The sequence below is a fragment of the Macrotis lagotis genome, chromosome 2, assembly GCF_037893015.1.
Source record: "Macrotis lagotis isolate mMagLag1 chromosome 2, bilby.v1.9.chrom.fasta, whole genome shotgun sequence".
NCBI lineage: Eukaryota > Metazoa > Chordata > Mammalia > Peramelemorphia > Peramelidae > Macrotis > Macrotis lagotis.
The window spans coordinates 70,054,256-70,069,362 of record NC_133659.1 but is presented as its reverse complement, the minus strand read 5'-3'; the positions used below and the strand labels follow the sequence as shown (position 1 = coordinate 70,069,362).

Below are 15,107 nucleotides of genomic sequence, written 5' to 3'. Positions count from 1 at the left end.
GATTGGAAAATTAGGAGGGATCAAAATTAGTAGGCAGATCCCTGGATGGAGGACAAAGATGCTTTGCTAAGGTCCTAGCAATACTTTGATGCATATTTCCAGTTTATGTTTAGCTATCGTCATAGGAAATAAGATGCTACAATTTCAGCCCTAAATTTTGGCTAAGGTACAAGAGCCTGTGCTAGATTACATGAATTAGCTGTATCAGTTGAGAGATATTTGGGCCTAGAAGAAAGCATCTCTAATGGGGAATTTTAAAAAGAAATTGAGTAAGGAGCTTCAAAACTACTTGGCAGGCCACCTTGCTCCTGACAATCTAGCATATGTTAACAACACTACCCAATTTTCTTCACCCATCATCTGTTATGAGTATAAGCAAAACTTTGGAGCTATAGAGACTGTGGAGTTCATTTAGTCCAACACCATTTTATAGATGAGGAACCTGGGGCCCAGGGAGGTTAAATGATTTCCCTGTTGCCACACATGAAGTAAGTATTATGCAGCACTGAAATATTAATTCAAGTTTTCTGGCTCAAAATCCTGAATTCTTTTCACTATTCTGCCAAGTACTGATGCATATGGACAAAATTTCAGGGAGACCTTGTCCATGTTCTTTTATCACAAATCTATCATAGAGATGCCTCCTCCTCCTCAATGCATTTAGATTGTTAGATTTTCTTCAATATGGTGAACAGTTCTACTGATTTTTTTCCTCTTCTTTTTTTAATACTTTTTCTAAAAAAGCAGAGCAAGGATTCGAACCTAGGTCTTTTAACCCCAAAGCCACAAGTGTTAGCACTATATCACACTGCAACTAAGCAGTGCAGTGTATAGAGCACAAGCCCTGGAGGCAGAGGACCTGAGTTCAATTCTGACATCAGACAGTGTATGACCTTGAGCAAGTCACGATTGTCTCACATCCAGGGTCATCTCTAATTGTCCTGATTCATATCTGACCACTGGGTCCAAATAGCTCTGGAGAAATATAAGAAATCTGGTGACTCAGCATAATATTCCTCTTTACTCAAATCCAATTCATGTGCATTTTATGGCATCACCTCCCTGATATCATGCTCTTCCTTGAGAATGAAGGACAAACATCAATTTCATTACTATTGTAAAGTAGCATAACTTCTTAGTTTAATACAAACCAACCAAAAAAAGTGTTGATTTAATACTTGGAGGAACTGAGTATAAAATCCCAACTCTTCCACTTACTGCTTTTGGGACCTGGGTCAAATCATTTAACCTTTTTGGACTTTTTTTCCCCTCCTCTTTTACATAATTGGGTGGAATAAGATGACTTCTAAATTCTCTTCTGATTCGAAAGATAAAATTTTATCTTTTTCTGTCTAGGGTCAGAGCAATATTTATTTACTGTAGGTTGATCCGGTACTCAAGGGAGTGGGGAAGCCCCTTGGATTAGAAGTCATTTATAAATGTATGCATTTTGACCAATGGTTTTAGTTTGACTAGCCTAAGGCCTTAAAAAATCTTGGTCAAATGCCAACAATTCCAGTGGTTTATTTCCCTCTCCTTTTTCAATAATGTCTAGTACACACTGTACATTTCACTGCTATTTATTCCAATACTTCTGATTCATCTGCTGCAAAAGCCAATTTGAACGTTTAACATTCCCTTGAGTTAGCCTTAGAAAAGTCAAAGGGAAAAAAAAATCACTGGATAATAAAAACAACCACTGAATTATAATTATTCATCCTTTTGTGCACTTCTTTTAATATAATGGAACAGAGAAGAAAGAACCTTCCGACTTTAACCAAGGTCTCTCTTTTTTTTCCTAGAGTTCAATCCCTTGAATCTCACTCACCAAGGTGGCTGATAGCTTCCTTATCCCAAGGCCAGGTGGCAGCACCTGCCAGATCCTCCCGTACTGAACTGGCAAAGTAGACATTGAGGAAGTGAGTGCTGTTTAGCTGCAAAGCTTCTTTCAGCTCCTTCACGCTCATGTAAGCCCTGTGGAAATGGGAAAGGAGGAAAGAGTATAACAACAGGGGATCAGTACTATGGAGAGCAGAATGGACAGAGTAGGTATAGGCAGGGACCATATATTCTCTCTTCTATAACTCTAGCCTTGACACCTATATGTATCACAGCAAGGCAGGAAGCAGTTTGAATAACATATAGAGATTAAATTGGAGTTTTGGAGTTGGGGAGAAGAAGAGGAAGAGCTAAGGATAATATTTTATATAACTAAGTGTCACAGTGGATAGAGCATCTGGTTTCAGATCAGGTATTGAGTGTGAAAGACAAAAGATCAAATCTTATTTCGGGGGCTGATGAGTTGTGTGACCCTGGGCAAGTCACTAATATCTGCCTCAGTTTCCCCATGTGGAAAATAAGAATACTAAAGCAGAGTTATTGTGGGATCAAATGAGATAACAATTGCAAAGTGCTTAGAACAGTGTTTAGCATAGAGAAGATGCTATAAATTTGCTATTTATGATGATGATAATGATGAAATACTAGTTTTACCTAAAGATATGATCCTCATACATTCACACCTAGATAATAAAAACAACAAAAATATTAGATATTTGCATAATCTCAAAACATCTTCGGGGATAAATGTGTTGGACTTGAAGTCAGAAGAAACCTAGTTCTGAATCCTAGCTGTTTTGTGCTAGATATGTGATTACTACAAAGTCAGTCAATTTGTCTAAGCCTCCATTTCTTTATTTGTAATATAGATATAATAAGGTTCATGATAGTAAATGATACCCATATCAGATAAAGGACTGTAAATTCTGAATTCAGATCAAAATATACTATTTTCAATTTTGGAGGCTTTTTCCCTTGTGTTTTTTTTTCCCTTTGGTTCTGGCTTTTCTTTCACAACTTGGCTAATGTGACATATATTTAACATGATAGTAAATGCATAACCATAACAGATTCCTCACTGTCTTGGGAAAGGGGGGAAGAGAGAGAGGAAGAAAATTTTGGAACTCAAAATCTTATTAAAATGCATGTCTAAAACTATCTTTACATGTATTTGGAAAAATACTATAAAGTAGAAAAACAATAGAACATGATCTTATAGAAGCAATAGAAATATTTAATCAAACCCCTAAATTTATAGATAAGGAAAGTCCCAAAATGTTTTAACTTGTTTAAAGTAACATAAATTATAAGAGGTTAAAATGATAATGAAACAAAAATATACTGACAAGAAAAATAAAAAGAATGGTTAAAAACAGATCATTAGATTTAGTGATAAAGAAATTATTGAGGACCTTGTAGAGAACAGTAGAGTGAGTTGGGGGCTTTAGAAATGTTTGGGGTGGGAAAGAAAGCAGAGAGAAAGAATATTTAAAACTTTTGAATTAGTTTGGCTTTGAACGAAGGAAAATTAGAAGAAAACAGATTGATAATCAAAGTAAAATTGTTTAATAATTTGGATGTAGATAGAATGAAAAGAGTAATCAATGACCGAAGAGATATTGGCCTTTCTGGCGGCATTCTACACATTTCATCTGGAAGTTCAGTGATTCATGTTTGACATCGTATATGTCAGGTGAATAATCATAGCTCTTTTGGTCTTATGACTCTGAATAGTTTGGGATCATATAAACAAAAATATCATTAAATAGAATGGACATCAGAAATTACCTAGACCAACCCTCTCATTTTATAAATGAGGCAGAGGGATGAAGTCCTATATAAAATCCCTTAAGTAGCAAGTCACATTGTTGATCCTGTTTTGTCCTTCAGTCTCAAAGATCATGACATCAGGGAGATAATGCCATGACATGCAAGTGAGTTGGATTTGAGTGAGGTGGCTGCTGTGCAAAGTCACCAACCTAACTTTTTTTTTTTTCCTGGAGCCATATGAATGCAGTGGCCTGACTTGAATCAGAATGACAGGAGATGGCCCTGGATGCAAGGCAATCAGGGTTTAGTGACTTGTCCAAGATCACACAGCTAGTAAGTGCCAAGTGTCTGAAATAGGAATCAAACTCCCATCTGTCTGACTTCAAGGCCAGTACTCTATCCACTATACCACCTAGCAAGTCACATTGCCAGGATTTAAATATAGGTAAGCTAGGTGACCCAATGAAATTAGAGTTCTGGTCTGGTCAGGATGACTCATCTTCCTGATTTCAAATTTGGACCCAGACACTTACTAGCTGTGTGATCCTAGGAAAGTCACTTAACCCAGCTTACCTCAGTTTCCTCAATTTCTAAAATGAGCTGAAGAAGGAAAAACCAAAAACAAACCAAAGCAAAAGATATATTAGTATCTTTGCAAAGAAAACTCCAAATGGAATCATGAAGAGTCAGACACACTGAAACAACTAAACAACAGTAATTTCTGATTAAAAATTCAACATTCATTCCATTGCATTATGCTGTCGCCTAAACCAGTAGCTCTTTCACATTCAAGAAAATCTGCCAAATCTTTGCTTTGGGTATTACCCAAAGGAATAGTACAAGAATTCATGCTTGGCCCCAGTGATCTGGGAGTCAAAAGAAATCCAAAGAAAGAAATGTCTGCTGTCTACCTTAATCAGTAGAATGTGTCTCAAAAAAAGAGAGATTACATCAATATTTTCTTTGTATCACCAGGGCCTAGAATAGTACCATATATGTGTAGTAGGTACCTTGATGCATTTATATATAATTTTATCATATATATGCATATGATGTTATATGAGCATTAATAAAATAATTTTATTGAATATAATAAATCATAGGCATCCCCCCTCCCCTTGTCTCTCTTCTTATTCCCTCTCAATGATCTCATCAGTTTCCAAGGAACCAACTGTCACCATCTTGATGAGGATGATTCCCAAATCCGTACATCCAAACCTTATCTCTCTACTGAAAAAAAATAGAAACTGAAGGCACTGAAGAATAAGGCACCATCTATTTAAACAAAAAAGATACACATAAGTATGGTAGCACAAAAAGTAGACTAATGCCTACCTCAGTCAATCTTCAAAAAGAAAGGAAAATCAAAGTCAGAGACTACACAGAGATAAATCCCCATCCTAATAATGGGATCTAGCCAGGAAATTAATGATTTCACAAGTTATTCTATTCTCCATCCAGTTCCATTTGGTATGAACTCAAAAACTTTCCCATCCCTCCAACTATCATTTGTGTCCTGTCTCCCTCCCATCTCCATTAAATTGCACTTTCCTTGAGGGAGAACAAATCCTGTCTTTCTTTTTTCTTATTTGAATCACCAGTGCTTAGCACAGTGCCTCACACATGATAGTTACTTAATAAGCATTTTTTGAATTGAATTGAAATAATAGTGAAGAGGAGGGGTGAGGTACATGGATTAACACTGATATATATTTCCAGTTCAAATTCATTTGAAGATAGTTAACTTGCAGTTTGATACACATGGAACTCTATCTTCTATCTCCATGTTTTTGCCTTATCTAGCCACAAATAACTGAATTGTACTCCCTCTTAGCCTATATTTGCTTTCCTTCAAGACTCATTTCAATAACCATCTTCTTCATGAATCTTTTTTTTACCTTCCCACAAGCTGCTTTTGTATTCCCTTTCCAAAACTACCTTGTATTTAGTTTATACATACTTCATATAAGCACATAGTTGTTCACATTATCTTCATTATTAGAATGTGAGACCTTTTAAGGCAAGGACTATTTCATTTTTATCTTTATACTCCTGACACTTAGGATAATGACAGGCATATGATAAATAGTAAAAGAAAAAAGTTAAGTATTAAAAGAGTACTCGTTGATAAATCTTGCTACTAAGCATAAAAATGACCACTGACTACTAAATATCTACTCTTTTATAGCAGCAGTAGCAGCAGCAGCAGCAACAGTAGCAGTAATAGTAGCAAAAAGAGTAGGAAGAAGAGGCAGTTGCAGCAGAAGCAGCAATAGTAGTGGTGAGAGTAGCAGGAGTAGTAACACTAAGAGGAATAATAACAGTAGTAGCAATAATAGTAGTAGTAATAGTAGGAGGAATAGGAGCAGCAGTAAATAGTAACAGCAGCAATAATAGAACTAATAGTTGCACAGTGTTTTACATTCATTATGTCATATCTTCCTAACAACCTTGTGAGACAGATACCATAGGCATCATTGAACTCATTTTATAGATGGGGCATTAGAGACTTAGCAAGGATGAGACACTTGCCAAGAATCACATATTTTGCAAATGTATGAAATGAAATTCCAAACCAAGCCATTCTGACTCTATCCCCAATGCTGTGCTGCTTCTGACACAAATCAATACTACGAAGACTGCTACCATTACTGCTACTGCTTTGTTAAACATAATAAAGGCACATTTCTCAGAAGACCTCAAACAACAGCCAGCCTTTTGTCTGTTATTGTTACGTTAATAATTTTAAAAGAACGTTAAAAACATGTGATTCATAGCTGAGAAGGGAGACCAACACATATGTGCCACTGCCCAAAGTGTACAGGGTTTTACACATGGTACTAGTTAGCAATTATATAGCATTGAAGGCTTGCAAAGCACTTTATATGCCTAATGTCATGTGGTCTGCACAAGAACCCATCTGGTAAATGCAATTACTCTCTCCACTTTACAGAAGAAGAAACTAAAGCTCAAAGGAGTTGTGTCTGGCCATAGGTCACATAGGCAGTAAATATCAGAGGCAGATTTTGAGAGCAGATCATTCCAACTTTCAAGTCCATTTCTATCCACCATGCTATTCTGTAGGCAATGGAGCAGTCAGTAGACATTAAATGAAAGAATTAATCATTATCCCTATGTAAACTTACTTTTAATAAGGGGTTTCTACTCAAAGTGGACCCTTTACGCCTCTGCTTAGATTACATAAAACTTCTAACGGCTTCAAAGGACAATGTTCAGAAGATTCAGGACAAGCCTAAGGTTTATTGAACTCCTGAGCCCCCATAGGCAACTTCAACAATTGCTTGGTCCTTATGCTTCCAAAGACTTTAGTTTCTTCTTCTGTAAAGTGGAGAGAGTAATTGCATTTACCAGATGGGTTCTTGTGCAGACCACATGACATTAGGCATATAAAGTGCTTTGCAAGCCTTCAATGCTATATAATGCTATATACTTCCAAAGACAGAAAACATTTTTGCTACATCTTGTTGGTTAAGATGCTCTCTTAACACAAGGGTAAAAAAATGCCTTCCTAAATAATACCTGTTTTTTTTTTCTTATTCCACAGATATATTTCAGACAGCAAAGTTTCCCTAACCAGAAGCTAAATTTGAGGACAGTATGATCCCCTTCTTCTAATGCCGGTTTTGATTCACCAACAATGTTGATTCTGTCTACTTAATTCATGTGAAGGGTATGTTGGCAGAGTGGTCAAGAAAAATAAAACACAACTTAGGGGATATTTCTCTTGCATTACTTGGACCAGAATCAAAAAGAGAACTAAGAGGGATAAGGGGACTATAGAGGGCCAGGGGGAGATCTCTCTTTCATACCAAAGATGCCTAGGAAAAATAGATTTTAAAAATAATGTCTCTTTCTGACCTATGATATCTTGGAAAAACATCCCTCAGACTCAGAAGTCATCCAAATTCCATGAGGTGACGTCAGATATGATCAGAGGGAGATTCCTATTTCTTCTGTCTTGGAGACATGATTTTTTTTTCTACTGTCGCCTGGTTTTCCCCTGACATTAGCTACATTCCCCTTCCCCTTCTCTTTTATTATAAATAACTCCAATTTCCTCCATTGAAAGACTCTGATGGTTTGAGGCTATGGTGAAGTTAAGTGATTCCAATAAGGATCTGCTTCAATAGGGAGAAAAGTAAAAGCACAGAAAGAGAGACTAGGGAAACAAGCAAGATACCAAAGGGAAATATTTTATATTGTGACCTAAATGACCCAAAGGAGGCCAATGTTATCTAGGACTTACCAGTTTTAAAGTTCTCCCTCTTTTCTTTATCTCTTTACCATCTCCATCCCCACTCATCTTGTTCCCAGCATTCCCCTGTTCTTTGCATTCTTTTCTTGCATACTACTTGTGTCTCTGTCTGCCATTTACCAATCTTGGCTGCCACAGTAATGTCTTCCCTCATCCCCAGCAGTTCTGCTATTTTCCCTTGAGTACCCTCAGAAAGGTCTCCTGCCCCACCACAAACCTAATTAGCAGTGTCTACTCATCTCATCTCCCCAGCCAATCCTTCCCTTATCCTCCTCTTAAGCCAACATAAATTTTCCCTTCTAAAGTGTTTATAACACATTCATGGTGAGCTGGGTGTGGTATGCTAAGATTTCTTCATGCCAGTGAGATAGAGATTCATTGTAGTTTTTCTTATCTATGATGGGGAACAAAGACAGCACCCATAAATAGTGAGGAAATTTTTTAAAAAAGCAAGAAGAGAATTCATTAATTGAGAGCAAAACAGTGGTTTATTTTAAGCATTGCTGCTAAGATTACTAAGAAGAAAAGGAATGAGTAGTGTCCACCTTAGGTCTGTCTACCCTTCCTGCAAAGACTCTAGAGCCCTCTAAGATTGCATAGTTCTATCAATCAAAACCGAAACAGTCAACATTCATTGTTTGTTTTATATAGAATTTGAAACTTAAATACAAGGTGATTTCAGTGGGTGGTGATTAGGCACTATCTTTTATGGAGATATGGACATCCTAGAGAAGGTGATGCTTGAGCTGGACTTTGAGGGAAGCCAGGGATTCTAAGGAGTAGACATAAGAAGAGAGTATACTCTTGTTTTGGGTTTTTTTTTAGGTTTTTGCAAGGCAAATGGGGTTAAGTGGCTTGCCCAAGGCCACACAGCTAGGTAATTATTAAGTGTCTGAGACTGGATTTGAACCCAGGTACCCCTGACTCCAAGGCCGGTGCTTTATCCACTATGCCACCTAGCCGCCCCGAGAGTATACTCTTAACACAGGAGCAGCCAGCTCAAAGTCATGGAGAAGGCAGAAGGAATGCCATATGGGCAGAACAATAGGTATACTGATTTGGCTAGAATGTAGAATATGTGAGAAAGAAGAATGTGCAATAGGTCTAGAAAGGTAGACTGGAACTAGACAGTGAATGGGTTTTAAATGGGAAACATCAGAGTTGATATTTTTGTCCTAGAGATAATAGGAGGGTACTGGAGTTTAATGAATTGGGAAGTGACATGAACAGAATTGCACCCTTGAGAATGTCACTTTGGAAGCTTCAAGGAAGATGGATTGGAATAGAAGGAAACAGGGGATGGGAAGATCAATGAGGATAGTTTTGCCATAGTCCAGATGTCAGGGATTGAACTAGGATTATGGTCAAATGTATAGAAAAAAAGACTTCATGGAAGTAGAAATAACAAGCCTTGACAAATGATTGGATATTGGCTTGAGAGAGCCAGTAAGGGGTGACTTCTGTGTTGGCAAAGACTAATGATGCCACTGACAGAAATAGGCAACTGAGGTAGAAGGGCAGGCAAGATTATATACAAAAATGAATAAAACAAGATATTTTCTCTGATCAAAAAATTTATTAATCTATGGAATAATGTGGAGACATAATAACAAAGAACAGGGACTTAACTATTGAACCATGAGAAAAATGTGAAAAGAACTGTGTTAATGTGCTAAACACTTCTCAAGGACTGCCTTTATTCTCTTTCGTATACCTCATTTTAGTCAGATGAGTCCAATGACTGTTCCCTCTCTCCTTCGCTGGATCTTTATCCAGCAACTTTATCCACCAGTTGTGGACTCTGTCCTAATTAACTCTATTCTGTTTTGTTTAGCGATCTCTTCAGGTCTTAGGGAATCGATTATCTCCATGCATAGTATTCTCTGATCTTTTTGTCCAGCTTAAAAAAAATAATGACATGTAGCACTAAAATGTGGGCAGCTAGATGTTACAGTGGATAGAGACTGGACCTAAAATAGGAAAGACCTGAGTTCAAATCCAGTCTCAGATACTTAATAGTTTTTGAACCTAGACAAGTCATTTAACTAATTCTATGCCTCATGTTTCTCCCCTTAATTAACACTAGTAAAATCAGGACTCAATTGTCTGTAAGTTCTCTTCTAGCTCTAAATCCATGATTGAATCCTGCCTCAAGAAATTCCTATTGGATAAGTCTGGGCAAACCATTTAATCACTTTCTGTCTCACTTTCCTCATTTTTAAACCTGAGAGTAATAATTGTACCTACTCCCATTTTGGTCTGCTGTAAAGATAAAATCACATCATTTTTGCAAAGTGCTATATAATTGTTATGGTTTTATTAGGTTATTTTTCAATCATGCCCTACTCTTTATGACTCCACTAGGGGTTTCTTGGCAAAGATAGTGGAATGGTTTGCCATTTCCTTTTCCAATTCATTTTATGGATGAGAAAACTAAGACAAAAAAGGTTAAAGTGACTTGCTCAAGGTAACACAACTAGACTGAGAATAGATTTGTACTACGGTCTTCCTGACTCCATATCAGACAGACTGCACCATAGACAGACAAATAGTTGGTTATTAGATAGATAAGTATATAAATAAATAGATGGACAGATAAATATTTACCAAGCAAAGGAGATTTCTAGTTGAGGACTCAAGTGATCTGTGCTTGACCTGTTGCTTTTTACCAAAGCCTACCCCCATTCCATTCAAGAATGCTAGAAGGGATGAGCCAGAATGCAAAACCCCAATGCAAGAACTATATAATTGTAGATACATAAATGCTTAATAAAATATTAATATATCAAAATGATCATATATCATGAGTACAGTAAATGTTTACCCAGAATAAGGAATTGCTTCAGTATGAGACAAATTATAAACATAATGGATCATACTAATAATGGAACAATAAAAATAGTATGATTATATCAAAAGATTCAGAAAAGTCCAACAACAAAATACAATATCCTTTTATATTAAAATTGCTAAAAAGCCTAGGAATAATTGAATCTTTCCTTACTATGGTACACAGTATCCATCTAAAACCAAGAGTAATACCACTTGTGATAGAAAGACATTAGAGGTCTTTAAAATAAGATCAAGAGTAAAACATTATTATTGTGGGTGTTTCCGGGAATATCTTGCTATAGCAATAAGATAAGAAAAAGAAATTGAGGGAATAAGTATAAGCAAAGAAGAAATAAAATTAGTATTTTTTTCAGATTACTTTATAGAACTAAGCCAAGTTTTACCAAAAATGTATCTTAGTAGTAAAAGATCAAGAACTCCCTTGGCAATGAGGAAAAAAGAGATATGGAATAACTGCAAAACTAAAACTATATTACAAAATAGTAATCACAAAAACAATTTGAAATTGATTTAAAAAACAGAAAAGTTTATTGATGGCACAGATTAGATGTATCTGATAAAATCACAAGGGTTAAGGACTCACTAAGGAAAATTGCTGAGAGAATGAGATAGCAATCTAAAAGAAATTAGACTCGATTCAAAATATCACACTATATCTCACAGTAAGCTTTAAATGATACAAATAAATAGAAAAGATCAGATGATAAATATGTCAGAGTTCAATGGATAGAATGCCAGACCTAAGGTCAGGAAGATCTGGAGTCCAATTTGGCCTCAGACACTTTACACTTTGTGATCCTGAGCAAGTTCCTTAATCCTGTTGGCTTCATTTTCTTACTGTTGAGCTTGAGAAGGAAATGTCAAACCATTCTAATATCTTTGCCAAGAAAACCCCAGTTGGGGTCACAAAGAGACAGGCACAACTGACACAATTAAACTACAATAAAAACAATGTAAACATATACAGGAGAATGAAATGATATACTTTTCATGATGTTTGTCCTTCCTTCTCAAAGAAGACCATGACAAGCAAAGGAATTGGATTTAAATGATGGGTTGCTGTGCTAAGGCATCAGCCTCACTTTCTCTTCATCTGAGTCCAGTGGTCAGATACTAATCAGGATGACTGAAAATGACCCTGGATGCAAGACAATAAGGCTAAAGTGACTTGCTCAAGATTATACCAATAGTAAGTATCAAGTGTCTGAGACTGGATTTAAACTCAGATTCTTGTACTTCATAGATTTCTAAATCTCTGGCTATGATTTATTCTTCATTATCATTACCTAATTATTCAACAATGAATATATATCATATATATCAAATTCGTATATGTAAAATATTCCCTGTGTTAAGAATATAACCTCCAAGAGGGAGTATCTTCCACAATGATAGAGCTGTAAACGATGAAAACCTTGAATCTAAGCACCTGAGTTATAGTTCTGATTCTCACCTATATTGTCTATACAGATCATCTGCCATTCTATGTCTTCATGCTTACTTTCCTTCCTGAGTCTAAGTCCTGCCTTTTCAAGTGACTGTTGAATATTTTAACCAGATATGCTTCTGACTTCTTAAATTTAACTTGACAAATGCTGAATCTATATTTCCAGTCCCTAAAAAATAGAAACAAAACTTTCCCTTCCAACTTCCATATTTCTCTTAATAAAACTCATTATTCTAATAAGTCAATTTTTTGATGTTTATCGCTCTTTTCTTCACTCCATATTCAACTACCAAGGGCCATAAATTCCTTCTTCCCAATGCCTTTGCAACTTTCTTTCTTTTATACTTTCACTATAAGCATCCAAACCCAGCCTCTTATTATCTCACACCTAAGCAATTATAATGTCCTTCATTGCATCTCTATCATTTTTTTGTTCTAATCTATACCAACATCAGAAAATTATTCCTATGATGTCAATTTCATCATGTGATATCTTGCTGAAAATAAATTTTTAATTACTGACTGCTACCTAGAAGATAAAATCTTAATTCCTTGACTTGGCATTATTAGCCCTTCCTAAATTCCATTTCCCATCATATACCTTCATGTATCCACAATCTTAGCCAAGCTGATTGATACCCCATCCCCAAATTTATGCTGTATATTCTGACTTTCATTCCTCTGTTCATGACCCTTCATTTGTCAAAATTCTCTTTTCAGTCTGCAAACCAGCATCATTTTTTAACATAATAACTTTATCCATATCTAAAAGGAATAGCAATATGTCCCCTATGCAATCATCCCTTCCATTACACCACATCATAGAAATGCCCATCCCACTCCACAGTGTAATTTGATGATATCAAACCCAAATGATTTTTCTCCTCTTCCTCCAAATTACTGAACCCTTAACATGGCAACTATCTTTATTGTATTTATTTGGCTATCACCTGTAACACAGCTACAGGTTATTGAAGGGCAGACCTCATGCTTTTGTATCTCCTACACATATAGCATATTTAATTATGAATTAATTCATTGCAATGATGAGTGAATTAATAGAGAAAGATATTTGAGTGATAATGCAGATTTGTCAAAGTCAGTGAGACTTCGAGGGCTAAGGAAATATAAAATTCTGCTGTTTGCCCTGACTAAACATTCCCTTTTTTTCACAAGGACTAAAGTCATCTCTTAAAGGGCTGAATATTAGAGATGAAATTTAGAAGACCTAGTTTCTGATATGGTCAGACTCTCAAAAAGAATTTGTGATCCAAGTAGACACTGTATACTGACCATCTTAAGACAAATCAAATCCTTGGCAAAAACATCATGATCTTGACTTCTGGAGGCGTGGGTAGGGATGTGGTATGCAATTCCAAAAATATCACATTGAAATTTAAAAATAGGAGGTTTTTCCCTGGAGGCTGATCAGAGTGATGTGGAGAGCTCCCCAAGTGGCCCTAATAGAAAACTGGAACAAGCATAATATGTTCCCCGTTGACGACAAAACCAGATGAAGTCACTGATTATTTTGGTCATTTTCTCATGTTGTCCACATTATGCCGTCTCTAGGAATTAAATTTCTCCCATTGCATTAGAGCAGCATACAAAATTTCCTGGAAATACGCTTTTTTTCTAACAGAGCTTTGTATATATTATCAGAAGTTATAAGGTCAAATAATAATCATACCCCATTCAACTCTCAAATATCCTTTTAGAGTTGATGCAGAATAATTGATAGTTCAAAATCTTTTACATCTGTCTGTGGAATGTAGCCAGAGACAGACTCACAATCACTCAGTATGTCCTGTGCCTACTGAAAAGCTAAGACAATCCAGCTTGACCATCCCAAGGCTAAGGTGCAAAGAAGTCTTGGAAATAATGTGATGGATGTCTTCAAATATTTTGAAGGACTAACATCTGGAGAAAGGCTTTAACATGTTCTAGTCATCCCTGAAGTGACTACAGATCCAGAAAAGCTAATAATTCAGTTTGGTGTATAGGAGAAAACATTGTCTAAGAATCAGAACTATCCTAAAGTAGAATGGATTGAAATGGGAGTTAAAGCATTCCCTCTCACTGGAGATCATAGAATAACAACAAAGATGATAACAATGATAACAATATCTAGCCATTACATAGTACTAAGTTTTGCAGTGTTTTATACGTATTTTATTTGATTCACACCATAACCCTGAACAGTAGGTGCTATTCATTTCCCTGTATTATATATGAAGTGGAGGCAGAGAAAAGTTTCTGAATTGCCCAGGGTCATATAGTGAGAAATTTCATAATAGATTAGAGCTGGAAAGGACTCTAGAGGATATTGAGTCCAAATCCCTTTTTTTACAGATGAGGAATCTGAGGAAAAGACTGAATTAGATAGTAATAAAGCTAAAATATATGAAGTGCTTCAAGATTTGCTAAATACTTTATGAATATTTTCTCATTTTTATCCTCACAAACCCCCCGAGAAATAGAATATATTTATCCCTATTTTACAGATGAGGAAACTGAGCCAGAAATTAAATGATTGGCCCAGGGTCATAAAAACCAATAAATATGTGAATCAGAATTTGAATCCAGTTCATCGTACCATTTACTATACTCCCCAGGGAAGACTGGAGGATACATTATTGAAGGTCTTGTAAGGAAGTTTCACATTCAGTTTGCAATTGGGGTTACCTAGATAACTACAGAATTCTCTCAAAGCTATGAAATCTTATTCATCCAGTTATTATCACAGCGGTGGACTCATGGCAAAAACTTATTAAATGTTTTTTTTTTCTGTCATTCATCCTTTTAGACAAAGTCAAACTCAAATATCATTTGTTCTAGGAAGGTATTCCCAGTTCCTTCACTTCATTCACCCCAAGAGTCACAGACTTTACTCTGGTTTCCACATGTCTCTGTTTTGGGACT

The 15,107-nt window shown here is 36.1% G+C and overlaps 1 protein-coding gene across 3 annotated transcripts in view; it reads right to left on the bottom strand.

Moving 5' to 3' along the window:
• PAPPA2 (pappalysin 2) overlaps positions 1 to 15,107 on the bottom strand; it is a 372,249-nt gene that overhangs the window by 249,889 nt on the left and 107,253 nt on the right. For all 3 annotated transcript variants that reach the window (XM_074222103.1, XM_074222104.1, XM_074222105.1), the window contains one exon: positions 1,829 to 1,974. In XM_074222103.1, the coding sequence (XP_074078204.1) occupies positions 1,829 to 1,974 (146 nt within the window). The remainder of the gene's footprint in view (positions 1 to 1,828; positions 1,975 to 15,107) is intronic.